This window comes from Plectropomus leopardus, chromosome 17 (genome assembly GCF_026936395.1).
Source record: "Plectropomus leopardus strain MGB_pleo_1.0 chromosome 17, ASM2693639v1, whole genome shotgun sequence".
In the NCBI taxonomy this organism is placed as follows: domain Eukaryota; kingdom Metazoa; phylum Chordata; class Actinopteri; order Perciformes; family Serranidae; genus Plectropomus; species Plectropomus leopardus.
This window is the reverse complement of record NC_142192.1, coordinates 30,057,501-30,085,080: the sequence shown is the minus strand read 5'-3', so window position 1 is coordinate 30,085,080 and position 27,580 is coordinate 30,057,501. Positions and strand designations below refer to the sequence as shown.

The window sequence follows — 27,580 nt, the reverse complement described above, 5'->3', positions numbered from 1 at the left end:
TCAGCTGTTTTTGGGTCGTGTCATTTTTTGACATTTTTGCCTTACTATAGCCTTGCATTTTGGGTAGTTTTTTTTCCACATTCAATATTATAGTGTTTTTGGCAAGTTTTGCAACATTCAATGCCATGGTGTGTCTTGACACACTATTTTATACAGTTTTTAGCTGTTTTCAGGTATTTTTGGAACATGTCATTTTTTGACATTTTTGCCTTACTATAGCCTTGCATTTTGGGTCGTTTTTTCCACATTCAATATTAAAGTGTTCTTGGCTAGTTTTGCAACATTCAATGCCATGGTGTGTCTTGACACGCTATTTTCTACAGTTTTTAGCTGTTTTCAGCTGTTTTTGGGTCGTGTCATTTTTTGACATTTTTGCCTTACTATAGCCTTGCATTTTGGGTCGTTTTTTCCACATTCAATATTATAGTGTTCTTGGCAAGTTTTGCAACATTCAATGCCATGGTGTGTCTTGACATGCTATTCTATCCAGTTTTTATCTGTTTTCAGCTGTTTTTTCGTTTTGTTATATTGTGACATTTTTCACCATACTATAGCCTTACATTTTGGTTTGTTTTTTCCACTTTCAATATCATAGTGTTTTTGGTCGTTTTTGTAACATTCAATGCCATGGTGTGTTGACACGCTATTTAATGCAGTTTTCAGCAGTCTTCAGCTGTTTTTGGGACATGTCATTTTCAGGGTCCAAAGTTGCACCAAAAATTCTTACTATAGCGTCAAAATCCTATCAGAATGTCACAGTCTAATAAGTTGATACGATTGGTTAAAATGCAGCAAAAAAAGAAGGGAGACAACAGAAAGTTAGATGCAAAGAGAGAACATTTATTTCCAAACACGATAATTAAACAGTGGAAAAACAGAAAGCTAACTCTTCTTGCAGGGAGTCTGAGAGACTTTCACCAGAGTATGCAGACACTGATGGCGGCACAGATCACAGCTTAACCAAGCTTTTTTCAGTCTGCTTTCAATCAGTCAGTCCTTTGTAGTGATCTGCACCTTGAACAGAGAGCAAGAAAACATACACACAGACTTTTACCGTGACAGATATTGTACAACACATGAGAACACGTGTACAATGAGGTGTCCACAGACTATAATATGTTGTTTTCATAAATGTTTTAATCATGTCATTTTTTGACATTTGTGCTTTACTAGACTTGCTTTATGTATCATTTTTTCAGCATGCCACAATTTGGTGTTTTTTGCCGTTTTTGCAACATTCTATACTTTGGCATGTGTCGGCAAGCTATTATATACAGTTTTCAGTGGTCTTTACCTGTTTTTGGGACATGTCATTTTTTGACATTTTGCCTTACTATAGCCTTGCATTTTGGGTCGTTTTTTCCACATTATATATTGTATTGTTTTTGGCCGTTTTTGCAGCATTCTATGCTTTGGCATGTGTCAGCAAGCTATTTTATACAGTTTTCAGCTGTTTTAAGCTGTTTTTGGGACATGTCATTTTTTGACATTTTTGCCTTACTATAGCCTTGCATTTTGGGTCGTTTTTTTCCAAATTCAATATTATAATGTTTTTGGCTGTTTTTGCAAATTTCTATGCCATGGCATGTGTCGGAAAGCTATAATATACAGTTTTCAGCTGTTTTAAGCTGTTTTTGGGACATGTCATTTTTTGACATTTTTGCCTTACTATAGCCTTGCATTTTGGGAGTTTTTTTCCACATTCAATATTGTATTGTTTTTGGCCGTTTTTGCAACATTCTATGCCATGGCATGTCTTGATGTGCTATTTTATGCAGTTTTCAGTAGTCTTTACCTGTTTTTGGGACATGTCATTTTTTGACATTTTTGCCTTACTATAGCCTTGCATTTTGGGTCGTTTTTTCAACATTCAATATTTTTGTGTTTTTGGCCGTTTTTGCAACATTCTGTGCCATGGCATGTCTTGACATGCTATTTTATGCAGTATTCAGTAGTCTTTACCTGTTTTGGGGTCATGTCATTTTTTGACATTTTTGCCTTACTATAGCCTTGCATTTTGGGTCGTTTTTTCCACATTCAATATTATAGCGTTTTTTGGTGTTTTTGCAACATTATATGCCATGGCATGTCTTTGCAAGCTCTTTTAAACAATTTTCAGCTGTTTTAAGCTGTTTTTGGGACATGTCATTTTTTGACATTTTTGCCTTACTATAGCCTTGCATTTTGGGAGTTTTTTTCCACATTCAATATTGTATTGTTTTTGGCCGTTTTTGCAACATTCTATGCCATGGCATGTCTTGACATGCTATTTTATGCAGTTTTCAGTAGTCTTTGCCTGTTTTGGGGACATGTCATTTTTTGACATTTTTGCCTTACTATAGCCTTGCATTTTGGGTCGTTTTTTCCACATTCAATATTTTTGTGTTTTTGGCCGTTTTTGCAACATTCTATGCCATGGCATGTCTTGATGTGCTATTTTATGCAGTATTCAGTAGTCTTTACCTGTTTTGGGGTCGTGTCATTTTTTGACATTTTTGCCTTACTATAGCCTTGCATTTTGGGTAGTTTTTTTCCAAATTCAATATTATACTGTTTTTGTCTGTTTTTGCAACATTATATGCCATGGCGTGTCTTTGCAAGTTATTTTAAACAATTTTCAGCTGTTTTAAGCTGTTTTTGGGACATGTCATTTTTTGACATTTTTGCCTTACTATAGCCTTGCATTTTGGGTCGTTTTTTCAACATTCAATATTTTTGTGTTTTTGGCCGTTTTTGCAACATTCTGTGCCATGGCATGTCTTGACATGCTATTTTATGCAGTATTCAGTAGTCTTTACCTGTTTTGGGGTCATGTCATTTTTTGACATTTTTGCCTTACTATAGCCTTGCATTTTGGGTGGGTTTTTTTCTACATTCAATATTATAGCGTTTTTTGGTGTTTTTGCAACATTATATGCCATGGCATGTCTTTGCAAGCTATTTTAAACAATTTTCAGCTGTTTTAAGCTGTTTTTGGAACATGTCATTTTTTGACATTTTTGCCTTACTATAGCCTTGCATTTTGGATCGTTTTTTTCCAAATTCAATATTATACTGTTTTTGTCTGTTTTTGCAACATTATATGCCATGGCGTGTCTTTGCAAGCTATTTTAAACAATTTTCAGCTGTTTTAAGCTGTTTTTGGGACATGTCATTTTTTGACATTTTTGCCTTACTATAGCCTTGCATTTTGGATCGTTTTTTCCCAAATTCAATATTATACTGTTTTTGTCTGTTTTTGCAACATTATATGCCATGGCGTGTCTTTGCAAGTTATTTTAAACAATTTTCAGCTGTTTTAAGCTGTTTTTGGGACATGTCATTTTTTGACATTTTTGCCTTACTATAGCCTTGCATTTTGGGTGGTTTTTTCCACATTCAATATTATAGCGTTTTTTGCCGTTTTTGCAACATTATATGCCATGGCATGTCTTTGCAAGCTATTTTAAACAATTTTCAGCTGTTTTAAGCTGTTTTTGGGACATGTCATTTTTTGACATTTTTGCCTTACTATAGCCTTGCATTTTGGGTCGTTTTTTCCAAATTCAATATTATAGCTTCTTTTGCCGTTTTTGCAACATTATATGCCATGGCGTGTCTTCGCAAGCTATTTTAAACAATTTTCAGCTGTATTAAGCTGTTTTTGGGACATGTCATTTTTTGACATTTTGCCTTACTATAGCCTTGCATTTTGGGTCATTTTTTCCACATTCAATATTGTATTGTTTTGGGCCTTTTTTGCAACATTCCATACTTTGGCATGTGTCGACAAGCTATTTTATACAGCTTTCAGCTGTTTTAAGCTGTTTTTGGAACATGTCATTTTTTGACATTTTGCCTTACTATAGCCTTGCATTTTGGGTCGATTTTTTCCAAATTCAATATTATACTGTTTTTGGCTGTTTTTGCAACTTTCTATGCCATGGCATGTGTCGGCAAGCTATTATATACAGTTTTCAGCTGTTTTAAGCTGTTTTTGGGACATGTCATTTTTTGACATTTTTGCCTTACTATAGCCTTGCATTTTGGGTCATTTTTTCCACATTCAATATTTTTGTGTTTTTTGCCGTTTTTGCAACATTATATGCCATGGCGTGTCTTCGCAAGCTATTTTAAACAATTTTCAGCTGTTTTAAGCTGTTTTTGGGACATGTCATTTTTTGACATTTTTGCCTTACTATAGCCTTGCATTTTGGGTGGGTTTTTTTCTACATTCAATATTATAGCGTTTTTTGGTGTTTTTGCAACATTATATGCCATGGCATGTCTTTGCAAGCTATTTTAAACAATTTTCAGCTGTTTTAAGCTGTTTTTGGAACATGTCATTTTTTGACATTTTTGCCTTACTATAGCCTTGCATTTTGGATCGTTTTTTTCCAAATTCAATATTATACTGTTTTTGTCTGTTTTTGCAACATTATATGCCATGGCGTGTCTTTGCAAGTTATTTTAAACAATTTTCAGCTGTTTTAAGCTGTTTTTGGGACATGTCATTTTTTGACATTTTTGCCTTACTATAGCCTTGCATTTTGGGTCGTTTTTTCAACATTCAATATTTTTGTGTTTTTGGCCGTTTTTGCAACATTCTGTGCCATGGCATGTCTTGACATGCTATTTTATGCAGTATTCAGTAGTCTTTACCTGTTTTGGGGTCATGTCATTTTTTGACATTTTTGCCTTACTATAGCCTTGCATTTTGGGTGGTTTTTTCCACATTCAATATTTTTGTGTTTTTGGCCGTTTTTGCAACATTATATGCCATGGCGTGTCTTTGCAAGCTATTATATACAGTTTTCAGCTGTTTTAAGCTGTTTTTGGGACATGTCATTTTTTGACATTTTTGCCTTACTATAGCCTTGCATTTTGGGTCATTTTTTCCACATTCAATATTATAGTGTTTTTGGCCGTTTTTGCAACATTATATGCCATGGCGTATCTTCGCAAGCTATTTTAAACAATTTTCAGCTGTTTTAAGCTGTTTTTGGGACATGTCATTTTTTGACATTTTTGCCTTACTATAGCCTTGCATTTTGGGTGGTTTTTTCCACATTCAATATTGTATTGTTTTTGGCCGTTTTTGCAACATTATATGCCATGGCGTGTCTTTGCAAGCTATTTTATACAGTTTTCAGCTGTTTTAAGCTGTTTTTGGGACATGTCATTTTTTGACATTTTTGCCTTACTATAGCCTTGCATTTTGGGTCGTTTTTTCCACATTCAATATTGTATTGTTTTTGGCCGTTTTTGCAACATTATATGCCATGGCGTGTCTTTGCAAGCTATTTTAAACAATTTTCAGCTGTTTTAAGCTGTTTTTGGGACATGTCATTTTTGCCTTACTATAGCCTTGCATTTTGGATCGTTTTTTCCCAAATTCAATATTATACTGTTTTTGTCTGTTTTTGCAACATTATATGCCATGGCGTGTCTTTGCAAGCTATTTTAAACAATTTTCAGCTGTTTTAAGCTGTTTTTGGGACATGTCATTTTTTGACATTTTTGCCTTACTATAGCCTTGCATTTTGGGTCGTTTTTTCAACATTCAATATTTTTGTGTTTTTGGCCGTTTTTGCAACATTCTGCGCCATGGCATGTCTTGACATGCTATTTTATGCAGTATTCAGTAGTCTTTACCTGTTTTGGGGTCATGTCATTTTTTGACATTTTTGCCTTACTATAGCCTTGCATTTTGGGTGGTTTTTTCCACATTCAATATTTTTGTGTTTTTGGCCGTTTTTGCAACATTATATGCCATGGCGTGTCTTTGCAAGCTATTATATACAGTTTTCAGCTGTTTTAAGCTGTTTTTGGGACATGTCATTTTTTGACATTTTTGCCTTACTATAGCCTTGCATTTTGGGTCGTTTTTTTCCACATTCAATATTGTATTGTTTTTGGCCGTTTTTGCAACATTATATGCCATGGCGTGTCTTTGCAAGCTCTTTTTAACAATTTTCAGCTGTTTTAAGCTGTTTTTGGGACATGTCATTTTTTGACATTTTTGCCTTACTATAGCCTTGCATTTTGGATCGTTTTTTCCCAAATTCAATATTATACTGTTTTTGTCTGTTTTTGCAACATTATATGCCATGGCGTGTCTTTGCAAGTTATTTTAAACAATTTTCAGCTGTTTTAAGCTGTTTTTGGGACATGTCATTTTTTGACATTTTTGCCTTACTATAGCCTTGCATTTTGGGTCGTTTTTTCAACATTCAATATTTTTGTGTTTTTGGCCGTTTTTGCAACATTCTGTGCCATGGCATGTCTTGACATGCTATTTTATGCAGTATTCAGTAGTCTTTACCTGTTTTGGGGTCATGTCATTTTTTGACATTTTTGCCTTACTATAGCCTTGCATTTTGGGTGGTTTTTTCCACATTCAATATTTTTGTGTTTTTGGCCGTTTTTGCAACATTATATGCCATGGCGTGTCTTTGCAAGCTATTATATACAGTTTTCAGCTGTTTTAAGCTGTTTTTGGGACATGTCATTTTTTGACATTTTTGCCTTACTATAGCCTTGCATTTTGGGTGGTTTTTTCCACATTCAATATTATAGCGTTTTTTGCCGTTTTTGCAACATTCTATGCCATGGCATGTCTTTGCAAGCTATTTTAAACAATTTTCAGCTGTTTTAAGCTGTTTTTGGGACATGTCATTTTTTGACATTTTTGCCTTACTATAGCCTTGCATTTTGGGTGGTTTTTTCCACATTCAATATTGTATTGTTTTTGGCCGTTTTTGCAACATTATATGCCATGGCGTGTCTTTGCAAGCTATTAAATACAGTTTTCAGCTGTTTTAAGCTGTTTTTGGGACATGTCATTTTTTGACATTTTTGCCTTACTATAGCCTTGCATTTTGGGTCGTTTTTTCCACATTCAATATTGTATTGTTTTTGGCCGTTTTTGCAACATTATATGCCATGGCGTGTCTTTGCAAGCTCTTTTTAACAATTTTCAGCTGTTTTAAGCTGTTTTTGGGACATGTCATTTTTTGACATTTTGCCTTACTATAGCCTTGCATTTTGGGTCATTTTTTCCACATTCAATATTGTATTGTTTTGGGCCTTTTTTGCAACATTCCATACTTTGGCATGTCTTTAAGCTATTTTATACAGCTTTCAGCTGTTTTAAGCTGTTTTTGGAACATGTCATTTTTTGACATTTTGCCTTACTATAGCCTTGCATTTTGGGTCGATTTTTTCCAAATTCAATATTATACTGTTTTTGGCTGTTTTTGCAACTTTCTATGCCATGGCATGTGTCGGCAAGCTATTATATACAGTTTTCAGCTGTTTTAAGCTGTTTTTGGGACATATCATTTTTTGACATTTTTGCCTTACTATAGCCTTGCATTTTGGGTCATTTTTTCAACATTCAATATTTTTTTGTTTTTGGACGTTTTTGCAACTTTCTATGCCATGGCGTGTCTTAGCAAGCTATTTTAAACAATTTTCAGCTGTTTTAAGCTGTTTTTGGGACATGTCATTTTTTGACATTTTTGCCTTACTATAGCCTTGCATTTTGGGTGGGTTTTTTTCTACATTCAATATTATAGCGTTTTTTGGTGTTTTTGCAACATTATATGCCATGGCATGTCTTTGCAAGCTATTTTAAACAATTTTCAGCTGTTTTAAGCTGTTTTTGGAACATGTCATTTTTTGACATTTTTGCCTTACTATAGCCTTGCATTTTGGATCGTTTTTTTCCAAATTCAATATTATACTGTTTTTGTCTGTTTTTGCAACATTATATGCCATGGCGTGTCTTTGCAAGTTATTTTAAACAATTTTCAGCTGTTTTAAGCTGTTTTTGGGACATGTCATTTTTTGACATTTTTGCCTTACTATAGCCTTGCATTTTGGGTCGTTTTTTCAACATTCAATATTTTTGTGTTTTTGGCCGTTTTTGCAACATTCTGTGCCATGGCATGTCTTGACATGCTATTTTATGCAGTATTCAGTAGTCTTTACCTGTTTTGGGGTCATGTCATTTTTTGACATTTTTGCCTTACTATAGCCTTGCATTTTGGGTGGTTTTTTCCACATTCAATATTTTTGTGTTTTTGGCCGTTTTTGCAACATTATATGCCATGGCGTGTCTTTGCAAGCTATTAAATACAGTTTTCAGCTGTTTTAAGCTGTTTTTGGGACATGTCATTTTTTGACATTTTTGCCTTACTATAGCCTTGCATTTTGGGTGGTTTTTTCCACATTCAATATTGTATTGTTTTTGGCCGTTTTTGCAACATTATATGCCATGGCGTGTCTTTGCAAGCTATTAAATACAGTTTTCAGCTGTTTTAAGCTGTTTTTGGGACATGTCATTTTTTGACATTTTTGCCTTACTATAGCCTTGCATTTTGGGTCGTTTTTTCCACATTCAATATTATATTGTTTTTGGCCGTTTTTGCAACATTATATGCCATGGCGTGTCTTTGCAAGCTCTTTTTAACAATTTTCAGCTGTTTTAAGCTGTTTTTGGGACATGTCATTTTTTGACATTTTTGCCTTACTATAGCCTTGCATTTTGGATCGTTTTTTTCCAAATTCAATATTATACTGTTTTTGTCTGTTTTTGCAACATTATATGCCATGGCATGTCTTTGCAAGCTATTTTAAACAATTTTCAGCTGTTTTAAGCTGTTTTTGGGACATGTCATTTTTTGACATTTTTGCCTTACTATAGCCTTGCATTTTGGATCGTTTTTTTCCAAATTCAATATTATACTGTTTTTGTCTGTTTTTGCAACATTATATGCCATGGCGTGTCTTTGCAAGTTATTTTAAACAATTTTCAGCTGTTTTAAGCTGTTTTTGGGACATGTCATTTTTTGACATTTTTGCCTTACTATAGCCTTGCATTTTGGGTCGTTTTTTCAACATTCAATATTTTTGTGTTTTTGGCCGTTTTTGCAACATTCTGTGCCATGGCATGTCTTGACATGCTATTTTATGCAGTATTCAGTTGTCTTTACCTGTTTTGGGGTCATGTCATTTTTTGACATTTTTGCCTTACTATAGCCTTGCATTTTGGGTGGTTTTTTCCACATTCAATATTTTTGTGTTTTTGGCCGTTTTTGCAACATTATATGCCATGGCGTGTCTTTGCAAGCTATTAAATACAGTTTTCAGCTGTTTTAAGCTGTTTTTGGGACATGTCATTTTTTGACATTTTTGCCTTACTATAGCCTTGCATTTTGGGTCATTTTTTTCCACATTCAATATTATAGTGTTTTTTGCCGAGTTGCAACATTATATGCCATGGCGTATCTTCGCAAGCTATTTTAAACAATTTTCAGCTGTTTTAAGCTGTTTTTGGGACATGTCATTTTTTGACATTTTTGCCTTACTATAGCCTTGCATTTTGGGTCGTTTTTTCCACATTCAATATTGTATTGTTTTTGGCTGTTTTTGCAACATTATATGCCATGGCGTATCTTCGCAAGCTCTTTTAAAGAATTTTCAGCTGTTTTAAGCTGTTTTTGGGACATGTCATTTTTTGACATTTTTGCCTTACTATAGCCTTGCATTTTGGTTGGTTTTTTCCACATTCAATATTTTTGTGTTTTTGGCCGTTTTTGCAACATTATATGCCATGGCGTGTCTTTGCAAGCTATTAAATACAGTTTTCAGCTGTTTTAAGCTGTTTTTGGGACATGTCATTTTTTGACATTTTTGCCTTACTATAGCCTTGCATTTTGGGTCATTTTTTCCACATAATATATTGTATTGTTTTGGGCCGTTTTTGCAACATTCCATACTTTGGCATGTGTCGACAAGCTATTTTATACAGCTTTCAGCTGTTTTAAGCTGTTTTTGGAACATGTCATTTTTTGACATTTTTGCCTTACTATAGCCTTGCATTTTGGGTGGTTTTTTCTACATTCAATATTATAGCGTTTTTGGCCGTTTTTGCAACATTATATGCCATGGCGTGTCTTTGCAAGCTCTTTTAAACAATTTTCAGCTGTTTTAAGCTGTTTTTGGGACATGTCATTTTTTGACATTTTTGCCTTACTATAGCCTTGCATTTTGGGTCATTTTTTCCACATAATATATTGTATTGTTTTGGGCCATTTTTGCAACATTCCATACTTTGGCATGTGTCGACAAGCTATTTTATACAGCTTTCAGCTGTTTTAAGCTGTTTTTGGGACATGTCATTTTTTGACATTTTTGCCTTACTATAGCCTTGCATTTTGGGTCGTTTTTTCCAAATTCAATATTATAGCTTCTTTTGCCGTTTTTGCAACATTATATGCCATGGCATGTGTCGGCAAGCTATTTTAAACAATTTTCAGCTGTATTAAGCTGTTTTTGGGACATGTCATTTTTTGACATTTTTGCCTTACTATAGCCTTGCATTTTGGGTCATTTTTTCAACATTCAATATTTTTTTGTTTTTGGCCGTTTTTGCAACTTTCTATGCCATGGTGTGTCTTTGCAAGCTATTTTAAACAATTTTCAGCTGTTTTAAGCTGTTTTTGGGACATGTCATTTTTTGACATTTTTGCCTTACTATAGCCTTGCATTTTGGGTCGTTTTTTCTACATTCAATATTTTTGTGTTTTTGGCCGTTTTTGCAACATTCTATGCCATGGCATGTCTTGACATGCTATTTTATGCAGTTTTCAGTAGTCTTTACCTGTTTTGGGGACATGTCATTTTTTGACATTTTTGCCTTACTATAGCCTTGCATTTTGGGTGGGTTTTTTTTCTACATTCAATATTATAGCGTTTTTTGGTGTTTTTGCAACATTATATGCCATGGCGTGTCTTCGCAAGCTATTTTAAACAATTTTCAGCTTTTTTAAGCTGTTTTTGGGACATGTTATTTTTTGACATTTTTCCTTACTATAGCCTTGCACTTTGGATCGTTTTTTTCCAAATTCAATATTATACTGTTATTGGCTGTTTTTGCAACTTTCTATGCCATGGCATGTGTCGGCAAGCTATTATATACAGTTTTCAGCTGTTTTAAGTTGTTTTTGGGACATGTCATTTTTTGACATTTTTTGCCTTACTATAGTCTTGCACTTTGGAGAATTTTTTCCACATTATATATTATAGTGTTTTTGGCAAGTTTTGCAACATTCTTCACCACGGCATGTCTCAGCACACTTTTACATGAAAATAGAATTACCTTGATGAAGTACTTCATCCCGGCCACAGTCTGAATTCTGTTAAGTCTTTCCTGCTTGTTCCTCTGCGCAGACTTTTACCTGAGAAACAATGAGATGATAGCAGCATGAAAATTTACTCTGTGAGCATAGTTTTGAGAAAATACAGTGAAAGAGTGATAATAACAAGCTAATTCCTTTTTCTTTCTTTTCCAACTTGTGGCTTTACAGAGCTCCTTAATTTTTAAGTCTGCTTTTTCTCATCTGAAAGTCCTCCAGGCACTGTTGTGGTTTTTAGTGTTAAAAATTATCAAGACAATGAAAGAAAAAAATGTGGTTTGTTTCAGTGAGGCATTCGAGCAGAGCCAGAAAAACTGTCCAAAAAAACACTGCATGTATTATAATAGCCATTTGAAATAATTAATCCATCCATCCATCCATTTTCTTCCGCTTATCCGGGGTCGGGTCGCGGGGGCAGCAGCCTAAGCAGGGAAACCCAGACTTCCTCTCCCGGCCACTTCATCCAGCTCTTCCGGGGGACTCGAGGCGTTCCCAGGCCAGCTGAGAGACGTAGTCTCTCCAGCGTGTCCTGGGTCTTCCCTGGGCCTCCTACCGTGGGGACGTGCCTGAACACCTCACCAGGGAGGCGTCCTGGAGGCATCCTAATTAGATGCCCGAGCCACCTCATCTGGCTCTTCTCAATGCGGAGGAGCAGCGGCTCTACTCCGAGCTCCTCCCGGATGATCGAGCTTCTCACCCTATCTCTAAGGGAGAGCCCAGCCACCCTACGGAGGAAACTCATTTCGGCGGCTTGTACCCGCGATCTTGTTCTTTCGGTCACTACCCAAAGCTCGTGACCATAGGTGAGGGTAGGAACGAAGATCGACTGGTAAATCGAAAGCTTTGCCTTTCGGCTCAGCTCCCTCTTCACCAAGACAGACCGGTGCAGAGTCCGCATTACTGCAGACGCCGCACCGATCCGCCTGTCGATCTCCCGTTCCATCCTTCCCTCACTCGTGAACAAGACCCCGAGGTACTTAAACTCCTCCACTTGGGGCAAGACTTCATCCCCGATCCGGAGGGGGCACGCCACCCTTTTCCGGCTGAGAACCATGGTCTTGGATTTGGATGTGCTGATTTTCATTCCAGCCGCTTCACACTCGGCTGCGAAACGATCCAGTGAGAGCTGAAGGTCGCGTCCGATGAAGCCAACAGGACCACATCATCTGCAAAGAGCAGAGACCTAATCCTGAGGTCACCAAACCGGACCCCCTCAACGCCCTGGCTGCGCCTAGAAATTCTGTCCATAAAAGTTATGAACAGAATCGGTGACAAAGGGCAGCCCTGGCGGAGTCCAACCCTCACCGGAAATGAGTTCGACTTACTGCCGGCAATGCGGACCAAGCTCCGGCACCGGTCATACAGGGAACGGACAGCCCGTATCAGGAGTCCGAGACCCCATATTCGGAGAACCCCACAGGACTCCCGAGGGACACGGTCGAATGCCTTCTCCAAGTCCACAAAGCACATGTGGACTGGTTGGGCAAACTCCCAAGCACCCTCAAGGATCCTGCCAAGGGTCCAGAGCTGGTCCACAGTTCCACGACCGGGGCGAAAACCGCATTGCTCCTCCTGAATCCGGGGTTCGACTATCCGGCGGACCCTCCTCTCTAGTACCCCCAAATAGACCTTACCAGGGAGGCTGAGGAGTGTGATCCCCCTGTAGTTGGAACACACCCTCCGGTCCCCCTTCTTGAAAAGAGGGACCACCACCCCAGTCTGCCAGTCCAAGGGCACTGCCCCCGATGTCCACGCAATGTTGCAGAGTCGTGTCAGCCACGACAGCCCCACAACATCCAGGGCCTTGAGGAACTCCGGGCGGACCTCGTCCACCCCCGGGGCCCTGCCACCGAGGAGCTTTTTGACCACCTCGGTAACCTCAGCCCCAGAGATAGAGGAGCCCACCCCCGGGTCCCCAGGCCCTGCTTCCCCAACGGAAGGCGTGTCGGTGGGATTGAGGAGGTCTTCGAAGTATTCCTTCCACCGATCCACAACGTCCCGAGTCGAGGTCAGCAGCGCCCCGTCGCCACCATACACAGTGTTGACGGAGCACTGTTTCCTCCTGAGACGCCGGATGGTGGTCCAGAACCTCTTCGAAGCCGTCCGGAAGTCGTTTTCCATGGCCTCGCCGAACTCCTCCCATGCCCGGGTTTTCGCCTCGGCGACCGCCGCCGCCACACTCCGCTTGGCCTGTCGGTACCTGTCTGCTGCCTCCGGAGTCCCACAGGCCAAGAAGGTCCGATAGGACTCCTTCTTCAGCTTGACGGCACCCCTTACCGCCGGTGTCCACCAGCGGGTTCGGGTGTTGCCGCCCCGACAGGCACCAACCACCTTACGGCCACAGCACCGGTCGGCCACCTCAGCAATGGAGGTACGGAACACGGCCCACTCGGACTTTATGTCCCCAGCCTCCCCCGGGACATGGTCGAAGCTCTTCTGGAGGTGGGAGTTGAAGCTCCTTCTGACGGGAGACTCTGCCAGACGTTCCCAGCAGACCCTCACTATGCGTTTGGGTCTGCCAGGTCTGACCGGCGTCCTCCCCCTCCATCGGAGCCAACTCACCACCAGGTGGTGATCGGTTGACAGCTCCGCCCCTCTCTTCACCCGAGTGTCCAAGACATACGGCCGCAAGTCCAACGATACGACTACAAAGTCGATCATTGAACTGCGGCCTAGGGTGTCCTGATGCCAAGTGCGCATATGGACACCCTTATGCTTGAACATGGTGTTCGTTATGGACAATCTGTGGCGAGCACAGAAGTCCAATAACAAAACACCACTCGGGTTCAGATCGGGGGGGCCATTCCTCCCGATCACGCCCCTCCAGGTCTCACTGTCGTTGCCAATGTGAGCGTTGAAGTCCCCCAGCAGAACGAGGGAGTCCCCAGAAGGAGCACTCTCCAGCACCCCCTCTAAGGACTCCAAAAAGGGTGGATACTCTGAACTGCTGTTTGGACCATAGGCACAAACAACAGTCAGGATCCGTCCCCCAACCCGAAGGCGGAGGGAGGCTACCCTCTCATTCACCGGGGTAACTCCAACGTGCAGGCACCGAGCCGGGGGGCAATAATTATTGCCACCCCTGCCCGGCGCCTCTCACCAGTGGAGTGGAAGAGAGTCCATCCCCTCTCAAGAAGACTGGTTCCGGAGCCCAAGCCATGCGTCGAGGTGAGGCCGACTATATCTAGTCGGAACTTCTCAACCTCGCGCACCAGCTCAGGCTCCTTCCCCACCAGAGAGGTGACATTCCACGTCCCCAGAGCTAGCTTCTGCAGCTGAGGATCGGACCGCCAAGGTCCCCGCCTTCGGCTGCCGCCCAGCTCACATTGCACCCGACCCCTACGGCCCCTCCTACGGGTGGTGAGCCCACGGGAAGGAGGTCCCATGTCACCTCTTCGGGCTGTGCCCGGCCGGGCCCCATGGGTAAAGGCCCGGCCACCAGGCGCTCGCCATCGAGCCCCACCCCCAGGCCTGGCTCCAGGGGGGGGCCCCGGTGACCCGCGTCCGGGCGAGTGGAACTCAGAACCATTGATTGATGTCATCATAGGGGTCTTGAAATAGTTAAGCACATATTAAATGGTGCTGAAATGTGAAGTATTTTGCATTATGAGTACTGCAGATAATCCTACAAACTCACAGAAGTTATCTACTAACATTTATTGAAAAAAAAAAGTATTTTAGGCAAATAAATCTGATTGTACCTGATTATTACGACTGCATTTCCACTTTCTCAATCTGCATGTGAGATTCCACTTTTTGAATTCCCAACATGTCAAGTTTAAAAAGAGGAATTTATTAACTTACTTGACAAAAACTAGATGTTACGTATCATTTTGAGATTTGACGTCAAAAATACAGAAAATGCATCACAAAAATAAAACAATTCATAAAATCTTATGTCCCATGTCTGAGCATTTTTAAGACATTTGAAAGATTAATTCAATTCAATGAATTCAATCACGAATGCTAAATCTACACTATTTTGTTCCCTGTCAACAGGAAGTCGCCCTCACTCATCACACTGACGGTGGACGACTCGGACAGCGAGGAGAAGAACAAACCGGCTCTTCCCGCTGAGTCTCAGACCAGCGACTCTTATTGCGACGCCAACGCCGCCATCCCGCCCCTGACCTGGAGGAAACCCTAACACTCACCACTTGCACTCTGAGATAAAGCCTAAATTTGACACTGGAAAACAAATGTGTATAACTTCCAAACATCTAAAATTATCAAATCGTCAGTGATTTCTGTTGACTTGAGGTTAAAAATGATTTAAAAAACAGCAGATTTAAAATGTATTTTCCTGATCTTTAAGCGTCTCTGACGGCAGCCGGTGTGATGGTTACTTTTACTGTTAAAACTCAATATCACAGCAGGTGATACAAAAAAAGAAGATTCAAATCTGTTTCTGGGGACAGAAATGTTTCACAAAGAACTTAAAGTTGCTTGCAAAGCTTATAAGTAAATTATAGAAAGATTGACGCTTAATCATAGAGGCAATAATTCTCCACTCGCTGTTTAAATGCTGCCCTCTTGTGGTTATCAGCTATAACTGCACCTCAGTGAAGGTCAAACACATTTACTCATTTTACACTTATTTTTGCACTCTGATCTCGCTGTTTGGTGCAGGAGCCAATAATTTGCACAGTTTCTGTAATAATGCCTTTCGGCTGCAGCTGCACAGAGAAGAAGTGACGCACAAAGAGAGCGTTTGCACACAACTGTTCATCAGAGTGATAAAGAGTATGAGCAGTTTTATTCATGATGATAAAGTGCTTGTTTTTATTCTGTTGTTTGTTTTATTCTAAGTAATCCTGTCATGCACAGCAACTTTATAATGTTGCAAATATGAGCAAAAGTTTAATTCCTAAAATTTTGATTACCCATTTATGATTTTCTGGGATTAAACTGACAGTAAAGTATCTATTTAACACAAACATTCACATTTGACTCCAACTGTCACAGCCCAAATTGCCTTAAACTTATATCCAATATGACATGCATGAGAGTAAAAGTTAAGTTACTGAAAATTGATCTTTATGGATTTATTCTTCCTATTTTCTTTTTTTGTGTAACTTACCAAAATTTATTTTAAAAATATTTAAAAGTGCATATTTGGAAACTTCATCTCAAATTTCTGAAACTATAAACAGCATTTTTTTCTTTTTTTTCAGACAGGTGAAAAAAAATTACTTCAAATTTGTAGAAGTTAGAAGTTAGAAGTAATAGAAGTTAATTTTTCCTTTTCTTCTTTTTTTTTTTTTTGATTGCTTGTTTTGACTAAATTTTGGCTTTTTTAACAGCGAATGATTTCTTACAATTAATCCTGCAGTCGCTTTATAAAATGTGAAATAAAAATTGTAAAAAAAAAGAGTCAAAAGCCAAAGATCTTCAGTTACTAAAAACAATTAATTAAAAAAAATAAATCAACTTACAGAAAATGAATCAATTGTTTCAGGTGGTGACCGATCTATTCGGGTCCTCAGTAAAAATGTGAGTATAGTTTTGAGAATTTGAATCTCTAACCTGAGGTGGAATTTTTCCTCTAAATTCAAAGATTATATTTATACATTAATCACAAGCCAACCTCTGTTTTAGCATGTCTGCTAATGGAAATCAATATGTTCTGAAATTATTGAATATAGTTTTTGCTGCATATTTTTCTGCATAAACAAATGATTTATTTAAGAGAACCTGTCTGTAGTTTTGAGATGGTTGGCAACAACAGAAATTTATGGGCATTGTATTTTTGTTTTCATTTTACAAAAGTAAAACGCCTATTTTATGAATGTACAGTTTGTAAATACTGAGTATTGTATCTAATGTACATAATGAAGCTGTGAATAACGCCGAACTATCTAATGATGTATGCTCCATGTTCTTCTGATATAAATTTAGCTGCATTCAGCATTTTATTTATAACTTTATTTTGCTCTTTAGACATCTTTGTGGTACCACATCTGTACAGCTGGCATCAGTATCATTTACAAAGGTTGCTTCTGTGTTTGTTTTAAATACGCCTGCAGTAATGATTAAAAGTTACAGTAAATTAGTGTGTACATGTGGAGAAAAAATAACATTTTGCAGAAAAGGTTTATAAATTATGTTTTTTTGTTAACTTTTTGCGATTTTTTTTCTCTTTGTTGACTTGAATGTGTCACAGTTCACCTCTTCAAACAATGACTGCGTTTACATGCACAAAATATTCCGATTCTGCCCTATTTTTTTTTAACAAAGACGATATTCCCACTAAGCTGTTTACATGGCTAATGAATATTAATATTTCACTAACACTCCTGTTTGCATGCGGCTGTGCGTGCTCTGATTAATGTGCACTAACATCATTCATTACGACAAAAAGAAGAAAACTTGTGACCGGGTTCTTTCAAAATTTCCTGCAGCCTCTCTTTCAATGCTCAAACAGCTGTCTCGGAAAGGTCAGCGTTGTGTGATATTTGTGCATATTCCAAAAAACATGCTGATACCAAACTCTTTCATAATGTTTAAAAGTAGGTGTGTTTATCCTTTCAACAAGAAATAAACTCCAGTTAAGATGCGTATTCGAAATGCGCTGTGTACTTGTCCAAAGAATGCTATTAAACCCAGAAAAATACCGACATATGCCACATCGCAATCAGAAAATACTACATTTAAGACAAGACTGATTTGAAATATCCAAACAGAATATGCACTTTACACAACCCATACTAAATTTTACATACTTTCATTACTTAAAATAATAGTGGAGCAGTAGTGTGCATGTAAACGTAGCCACTGGAGCATCTATCATCATATGAATGTCTGCATCATCAATAATCTGTCATGTTCACCACAAAAAACAGATTCATTAAAGGAACACTTTTACTTTTAGTCCTGCAGTTTTCTTTTCTGAGCACATTTATAATCAAAAAAAACTTCTCTAAAAATACTGAAAATGCTTGTTTTCATATATCATCTTTTCACAGAGTGCTCTGACAAGAAATGGACTAAAACGTCAAAATTCCTTTTATGTTTTATTAAGTCAAGGACGAACAAAACAATGCAAGTGTGCAGTATACTTAAAGCAAAATAGACAGAACATCACTCACCTCATGAAACTGTACAGACGCTGCTTCAACCGAACTGTTGACGTCTATATTACCAGAATGTAAATATGATCTGTGGAAAGAGCAGAAAAATGAAATAAATCAAGTGTGGAAGTGAAGAAAATGACTTTGAGACCTAATGAAACAGAAATGAAAGTGTCTGAGAAAAATCTGATCAAACAGGACTTCTGTACATTAAAATGCACTTTGCCGTGTAACAACCAGGTTGCAGTTAAAGTATCTTTATGAGCTCTGTGGCTGTTTTGGTGCAGATTTTTTGTGTAAAATTAGTCATTTTTGTCTTCATGAGGTCTTTCTTGTTGTGTTTTCTTTCACAGAGCTGTAGGTCTGATCAATTCACTGAATGAAAAGTTGCACAGAATAAAAGGCACTGAAAGAATCTCTGGTGTCAGTTTGTTGTTTATGGTGTTACTCAAGTACTTTATTTATTTTTTACTATTTTTACTATACTTCTACTGCATTGGCCATCGTGCACATTCCACTGCATTGTAAAAGAGAATAATGTATATTTTACCACATAATATTTAACAGCTAAAGTTACACTGCAGATTCAGATTTTACACGCAAAGTTTATCTACAAATAAAAGCGTCTGTTGCTGTGTACAGTTTCACTCGAGCACAGGCCGATTACACAAAAGTAGAATTTAGATATCCGGGATAACGGGAAAAGCGAGGTGACTCCTGATTCAAACCGATGCAAGTTTGCCAAACCAAGATGAGGAGGTGCAACTATGCAAAGCCATGCGTCAGTATTTTTGGATAAATGCGCGTTCACGGCTGTCACGTGTCCATCACGGACCGTCGTAACACTTTAAAAATGCGCGTTTACAGCGAGTGAGCAGCAGTTTCTTATGGAAAGGGAAGAACAGATAAAGTATATAATGTACAAAAAAGGGAAAAAAGATAAGGGAAAAAACGAGAACAATTGCTATATGATCAGTTTAGTATAGTGGTTTCCTCTTTTGCTTTCCGCCCGCAGGTCTCGGGTTCGAGTCCCCTTTAACGCGATCTTTAACTTTTTATATTCAAACTTACATTAATAACTCATTACCTTTAACTTCAGCTGCACTGACACGTCGTGATTACCACACAAGGAGATATTTATTTTATACAATCAGTTGGACACTTTGCCCTAAAGGTTATCAGTGGAAATTAATTCTTAATGACATGCACACTCAAAAAAATATGCCAAAAACACTGACTTTAAGTAATTCAATTACATGTAAATTTTCCATGTATTTTTATTACATTATTTTATGATTAAATAATGCATTAAATACAAATGTTTGATATCAAGTTAAGACAGCTTGAATACATTTAGTAACTTAGTCAGATTTAATTTAATTAAATTAATGCAAACTTTTACATAAACTTTATGTGTAAACTTAATTAATCTAAGAAAAGTGTTATTTAAAAGTCTATGTAAACTCTATTTACTATATAATTTGTGGTATAGTCCAGTTAGTAAATCTTTAGCCTGGTCTGAATTTGCCATGAGCCAATTTTTTATGCTTTCAAAATATTTTATGTCTATGAATTGTGAGGTTTCTTAACTTTCTGTCTTAATATTTTATTTTTTCAATAATTTCTTTTGGTTTTTGTATTCCCCTAGCTTTGAAACTCAATTGCATAACCTGGTTTACGCCATTTAATTTTATTTTATACATGGAGCAATCATAACCTCTCAAAGTGCACGTGGGGGCGATTTCAACATTTGATTTCTTGTGTTTCAATCAATATTGTGACTCAAATGTTGCTTGTAAAAACAATTGATGGCTGTCAACAAATAGAGCACAGATACAAGTTACCTACACAAAAAATGTATCCAAATAGCTCAAGAGGTTTTTGAGTAATGAGTATTAAATATTCACTGACAGTAACGTGATCAGGAGGACGGGTGGTGCTGACTTTAACTGTCCTGGTTTAAATCTCCCTCAGTGTGCAGGTTTCCTTTAAATTTACACAGAAAATGATATAAGCAGGCTCACTTTAATGAGTCAAAGTCTATTTTAATGCAGGCTAATAAAAATGAAAAAAATGAAGAGGCCAAAAAGACCATGGAATAATTATAAAACATATTTATTTAAGATCAGAGTGACGGCTGACTGAAGAAATCAGGCTCCAGGATGAAACGAGCCCGGCTCTTAGCCCGTCTCCATGGTAACTGCTTTCATGCAGAGTCAGGGCTAAATTCAGCCTGGATACCTGGAAAATCCTGGCTTAATCAATTATCTAGCTTTTGTGCAATAGCCCTCTGGACTATAAACGTTTTATTAAAAATAAATTAAATTAATTAAAATGTATTATCCTGTATTTCCACTGCACTAACCAACTCACAGCAGTGCTCCTTATGTATTCATATCCAAACATATCAAATTTTGGTCAAATTAAAAAGGCTCCTAACAAAATGCTATTTTGCCATAACCTAAAAACATTTTCTTTAGGTACAAAAAATGCACAAAATATAATATAAAAAACAAAGTATCAAGCTACCCAGCTGTAATAAAAATGTTAGAATGATCATTTAAAATTATTTTATAGAATAATTATAATTTTTTCTCACTTTTTTTCATGTTGTTTCTCATGTTTTATTTTGTTTTGGTTTTTTGGGGGGTTTGTTTGTTTTATTGTTAAGTTTTTTATTTTTTTGGTGAATTTTCAGGCAATTTCTTTGTACTTGGGTCATTTCTTCTTTCGTTGCTCATTACCTTCTATACATGTTTTTGGAAGAAAAAAACTGCACAGGTTTTAAACGGTTAAATAAATTATTTGACTGTATTTCCATCTTTCCATATAAGCCTGTTGAGTTCAGTTATTTAAGTAAATAATGGCTCTATTTTAGGATATTTATAGAAATCATTTTATATGACGGCACCTGCTTCAACAACAACATTTAAGCGTCATTTATCAATAATTCATAACACTTTGAAACAAGCTCCTCTGCAGTAAAAGTCATTTTACATTTTTAGTGACAATATTTCTTTTTGAGAAAGCTAATGAATATTACTGCGCCTAAAGGATAAAAGTACTTCCTTCCCCTTTAGCTGTTTAGTCTCGTAACAGATCAAAATATATTGTACGTTTAGCAGTAATTATTATTGATTAGATACACTCTCATCTGCAGCACTCATTTGTTCATTAGCTTCACTTCAGTCTTCTCGCTCCTGTAATGATCTGATATTAACGGCTTCGTGTTCCTGCTGTTTTATCGGCTAAACAACACACAGCAGGTCGAGAGCAACAAAACAACTCTACAGCAAATCAATAATCAATGAAGCCGAACACACAGAAACAGCAGCAGAAGAAGAAAGAGCCGCCGAGGAAAAACGGCTGCGCCGCTTCAGCAAATTGAACACTGAGCGCTCAGAAAACCAACAACCACAGCTGGAGACCAAGATCCTAAAATATTTCCACTTTATGATATTTTACACTCAAACACTTCAGAGGGAAACAAAACTTTTCACATCACTGCATTTAACAGCTCAGTTACTACTTCTTAAAATGTATTTTTACTTATAAAACAGGATCAGTTCATCAAAATTATGTATTATTGACTTTAAAAGAATAATAATAATAATAAATAATAATAATAATAAACTTTATTTGAATAGCACCTTTCATACAAGAAATGCAGCCCAGCGTGCTTCACATCAAAACACATAAAAGACAAAAAACGTAATAAAACCTGCATGTAAAAATACAATAAATTCAGAATAGAATACATCTTCAAATGGATAAAATCAACTTGATAATACCAGTAAAAGTAAGAATAAGGATAACAATTTAGTAACATAAAATGGAAAATAGAAATGTATAAAATATAACCTACTGACATTATTGATAAAATAAGCATAAAAACTGCGTATATAAACAACAACAAAAGACAAGAACTAAGGCTCAAACTGAACCTTGTAAATGAACAAAAAATATAAAGAAACATCCAGTAATTTGGCAGAATAAATAGAAAAAGAAAATCAAACAATGATGAGACAGAAGGAGCTTCTGGAACAGACTGCACCAATTATTTGTGGTATTGCAATTTTAAAAAAAGATTAGCCTGAAACTTTTCCACCACTGCCTGGATAAATATTTACTCAGTTATTATTATTATTATTTTTAATGATAATAATTTAAAATAATAATAAATCTACTGAGCAACCACAAAAATAGAAACCACTGTACAATCTGATGAAATCAAAAACAGCAACAACTTTTACTATGAAAGTCACAATGTCGAAACTTTTGAGGGCGGCTGATTGGACTGTGGGATCATTTTGGAGGCTGCAGATTGTATTTTTATCATACTGAGGGGTGTTTCTGTTATTTTAAAATTTAGAAACAATATTCAACAAATTTATGAGGGGAGAATTTATTGTTATAGCTGCGGTATTTAGATTGCAATAATTTTTGCTCTGAGTACCTAATAAACTTCTCACTGAGTTTATTTTAGGACATTTTAAGATTTTGGACTTTTCTCGAGCTTTAGGACATTTTAAGATTTTAGGATGTTGCATGTTGGAAGGTTTCTTAGATTTTATTTCATTTCTAGGATATTAGGACATTCCTCAAATTTAAGGACATTTCTAGGATTTTGGGGTTAGCTAGGACGTCTGGGGGATCCTCTGCTGGCGTTTTTTGGATAAACAAGCTCTGTTTTGATGCTGTTTTAAGCACTCTGGCACCTTATTCAAACCAAAAGCACAAAAACAATTTCCAGTGTGAATCGCTTTATTCTAATTGTGAATTAGAAATTGTTTGGAGGGCAACACATCAACCTATGGGGGGGGGCCACATTTGGCCTGCATGCCATAAGTTGAGTATCACTAGCATAGTACTTAAAAAAGATACAAAATTGAGCTTGTTTATCAAAACGTTTTGGCGCCTAAATAATAACTCATATTGGCCACCAACATCTCTTACTGATTTACAATCTAATATTGTGCCATGAAACGGTTATGTTTTAATTAGATATGGCTGCTTTTATCGAAGAAAAACAGTTGTTTGTTTGTTTGTTTGTTTGTTTATATACGAAGAGTGGCAGCGTTTTTGGCGCGAAATGCGATTCGTTTTGTTTGTTTGTTTGTTTGTTTGTTTTACCAGCTGTGATTGTTTCCTAACCAAAACAAAGTGACTGTTGTGAACCAGCCTAACAACACTGCTGAAACGTTTTAAGTTTTAATGGATCCGAAACGTAAAATATAAATGTAACCCATTTCCGGTTTACAAAAGAGAAAAACATTTCACAAACATTTATTATTATTTTTGATAACTTCCTGATTGGAGGCTTTTAAAGTCCTCCAAAGGATCATCACAACTCATAACTGATCGTATTTAGTGTTATTAATCTAAATCTGCAAAGTAACCACCAACTGTTGCTGTCGGATAAACAAAGTGCGTAAAAAAGTAAAGCGCGATTTTCCCTCCAAAATGTAGCGAGTTTGTAAAGTGGAATCAGAGCAAACAACGATCCTGAAAACTCCGCGGAAACAAACAGCTGTTTCATCTGACTAAACACGGAAAAATCGAAATAAAATGAATAAAGTTACTCACAGAAAACAGAAAACACACCGACATCTGAAAGGACCAACACGCGACTGACGAGAGCCAAACCGAGTGAACCGAACCGGAAGAGTTTTAAAACATCGGCGTCTGATTCTCTGCGGTGATTGGTCCGCGCAGGTCAGGTGACTCATACATGCAAATTTACCTGTTCAAATATTACACTTTAACTTACCTTCAACCTCTCTTTGCTTTGTTTTTGGGTCAATTTGGGATTTCTTAATACTATTATATTATATTATATTATATTATATTATATTATATTATATTATATTATATTATATTATATTATATTATATTATATTATATTATATTATTATATTATATATTATCATGTAATTTTTTTTGTTCAAACTTCTTGTGAGGTGGAACATTTACACTCTACCAATCAATCATTTTCTTTGTCACACAAAATAATAAAATACAGTTGCAGTCAAATAGAATCCTGACAGTTCCTTCAATCTGTGCTTTTAAAAATAAAATAAAATAAGATAAAATAGAAATGCAAATAATAGTGGGGGGAAAATCCTCCTAAACACATGGTCCTCAATCATGCAGTCATGGACTATATTTTCATACTGTCTCAAAAGTCAACCGTTAAAGGACCATCTCAATCCCAAAATGATCATTTGTTTATCAGTCACTCAGTCTGTGTTACACTGAAATCGTTTTATTTTTCTCTCATTTGTCTCCATGGCAAACAAAGAACCAAAACCAGAACATTCTTAATGAATTGACGTCATGGGCAACATTTAACAACAAAAAAACTATATCAACACATCTGTTTACAAACTCTCACACAACTCGCGCACTTCACGAACAGACATTTATCGATCCCGTCGTCAGAGCCAGACTCCACTGACAAAAGCACTGATTTTCCCTCACTGGACACTGGAGCTGCTGGTTCACAGCCTGTTTGTGTTATTGTGTGATTTTAGTGAATCCAGAATAACGCTTTGAAAGTTACACAATAACACAAAGAAACTGACAATCCTGTGTTCAGTGAGGTAAAATTACTGTTTTTGTCAGTGAAGTTTGGCTTTGAAGAGAACACAGATAAATATCACTTTTAGGGGCCGAGAAATATGTGAATATGAAGTATCTTTACTGTTATGATACAGTTTAGCTGTTGGTAAACGTGGACGTCGATATTTCAATTCATCAAGAATTTTCTCAGTTTTTTAAATTCTTTGTTCACTGCGGAGACATTTGAGAAGTTGTCTTTATGAGTTGAAGGTAAAATGGGGTGAGTCATTTATATAGCTGACCAAAAATAACAATTTAATGAGTAAAATTTTCCTTTAATTTTGACCTTCAAAGCCTCCCAGCTAGAAGCGAACGTTCACATAACATTGGCTAACGTTACCTACAAGTTGCAATAATGTTTTAAAGAAAACATTTTAATCTAATGTTCAGAGAACGTTTTAAGGATGTTTCTCATTTCAGATAATGTCCCCATAAGACTTAATGCTGACTAAGGATGAGGATGTTTTGGTGATGTTGAGAGGTGACAAATCACAGATCAAACGTTCCCACAATGTTACATGAGAACAATGGAAGAACACTTCAAAGCAACATTCAGAGCATGTTATTGAGGACTGAGATTACAGACTGTTTTGAATGAAATTTTGATCTAATGTGATATGTTAACATTAAGAAAATGTAACAATCATGTTTTTAGAGAATGTAGGTGATCCTCACGTTGAGAAGAACGTTCTGGGAACTAAAAAAAAACGTTTTTAGAACCAAAACTGCTAGCTGGGGTGAGACTTGGATTATATTGCACAAGCATTTTGAGATCAAGTTTGTAAACTGATGTTTTGATATAGTTTTGTTAAATATGGACCCCAACAACTTTCATTCATCAAGAATTTACATTCATTTTTGGATGATCCGGTCACCATGGAGACAAGCATTCAGAAATTCAGTGTCATACAGGGTGACTGGGCTAACTGATGTACAAATATACATTTAACGGGAGAAGTTTTCCTTTAATTTTGACCTTCACAAACTCACTGACGAAGGAAACCAGTACAAACCAATCAGAGGGAGAGGGAGGCGGGTCTTACAGTGTGTGTGTGTGTGTGTGTGTGTGTGTGTGTGTGTGTGTGTGTGTGTGTGTGTGTGTGTGTGTGTGTGTGAGTGTGTGTGTGGGTGGGGTGAGTGTGACATGGAGATTTTTATTATCTTTTTTTTTTTTTTTAATCTGCGCAGCTGCTTCAGTTGTAGTTTTTTGGATTTAAAGAAAAACTGAATCGCTAAAAGAGAAAAGACTGAAGTCATCCTTCATTTATATTCAGCTGGGATCTCTCTCTCCCTCCTCTCTCTCTTTTTATCGCTCTCTCTCTCTCTCCTCATCCTCTCCCTCCTCTCTCTCTCTCAGACTCAGATTATCTCCATCATCCTGCCGCTCAGATGTGAGTACTCCAACACATTTCTTTCATTTCTCATCAAATATAAACTATGTCGAATATTTGTTCATATTTGTCTTAAATCAAACTTTAATTTACACAAAAATCATGTTCAGTGTAGTTTAAATGTATTAAAACTACTTTTTAAAATTGTAATCAATATTTTCTTAATGTTTATGTTTTATTTAGTTTACTTTGCTAAAACCTGTGTGTGTTTCTGGAGATTTCTGGGCTGCAGCAGAAATATTAGTCCAATGACTCACCGGCTGACTCACCTACAAAACTATCCATCAATAACACTGTGATCGGCAAAAGACGAGTGTTTTATCAAGCAAACACACACTTTATTCAGCTCACAGCATCACACAGAGCTCAATAAAATGTGGCTTCAGATTTTTAAAAATTTTTTAAAATTATTTTTCCATGTGGGGGAGGAAGAAGAGGGGGGCGGTATTATTGCGTGCATGTTGATCTCTCTCAGCCTCTCTCTCTGTGTGTGTGTGTGCGTGTGTGTGTGTGTGTGTGTGTGTGTGTGTGTGTGTGTGTGTGTCCGTCCGGTGCCTCTCTGCTGCTGCTGCACTAATCTTTCTCCATTTTGCTTCTGGAAAACAGCCTGTCATTGAAACAAGTGAGCTGCTGCTGTTTGCTGTGATCAAAGCGGCTGCTGTGTGTGCGCGTGTGTGTGTGTGTGTGTGTGTGTGTGTGTGTGTGTTCACTCTCTGACACTTTGATTATGTGGACGGAGGCCAAAGTTTGATGAGTCATGTTTCTGTCATTGAACAGTCGCGGACAAATGACAGATTTCATCATAAGGATACACTTACTGTTTAATATAATTATCCCCTTAAAACCTGTGGCTTCATTTCTTTCAAAAACACAGAAAGATAGCCACGAGCAATTTAAGAGGAAATGATCCCCAAAAAATGTATATAATAATTATAATATAATAAAAATACGTACAAGAAAATTAACCAAAATGAGTAAAAATGAGAAAAAGTCAAGAAAATTATCTGAAATATTGATAATCCTATCACGTAATTTTAAATACATAACAATGACTAGAGGAAATCTCCCCTAAAATTTATTTAGAAATAATGATATTAATAATAATACAAGAAAATGACCTCAAAATTAGTAAAAAAAAAAAAAAAATAAAAAAATAAATGGCATAAAAATAGCTAAAACAAATTGCTTTGGAAATAATAATATACATAATTATGATAATTATAAATATAGTTGAATGGACATCGTCCCTAAAAAAAGGCTAGATGTACTTATTTCTTGCAGTTTGGGGGACTTTTCTTGCCTTGTTGCTCAGATT

General features: G+C 36.9%; 2 protein-coding genes and 1 long non-coding RNA gene across 6 annotated transcripts in view; 2 read left to right on the top strand and 1 right to left on the bottom strand.

Annotated features, from left to right (window-relative positions):
- iffo1a (intermediate filament family orphan 1a) overlaps nucleotides 1-18,668 on the top strand; it is a 46,866-nt gene extending 28,198 nt beyond the window's left edge. For all 4 annotated transcript variants that reach the window (XM_088090483.1, XM_088090484.1, XM_088090481.1 and 1 more), the window contains one exon: nucleotides 15,183-18,668. In XM_088090483.1, the coding sequence (XP_087946609.1) occupies nucleotides 15,183-15,330 (148 nt within the window). In that variant the 3' untranslated portion in view covers nucleotides 15,331-18,668. The remainder of the gene's footprint in view (nucleotides 1-15,182) is intronic.
- LOC148186712 (uncharacterized) lies at nucleotides 862-18,341 on the bottom strand. Its single transcript, XR_015779478.1, has 3 exons — nucleotides 18,272-18,341; nucleotides 11,147-11,225; nucleotides 862-1,014 (listed from the first exon to the last, which is right to left on the bottom strand). It is a non-coding gene; the product is annotated as an uncharacterized LOC148186712 (long non-coding RNA).
- A 7,401-nt stretch (nucleotides 18,669-26,069) lies between the features above and the next one.
- Nucleotides 26,070-27,580, top strand: part of vamp1a (vesicle associated membrane protein 1a) — a 9,937-nt gene continuing 8,426 nt past the window's right edge. The window contains exon 1 of the mRNA XM_088089896.1: nucleotides 26,070-26,265. Coding sequence (XP_087946022.1) covers nucleotides 26,264-26,265 — 2 coding nt within the window. The 5' untranslated portion in view covers nucleotides 26,070-26,263. The remainder of the gene's footprint in view (nucleotides 26,266-27,580) is intronic.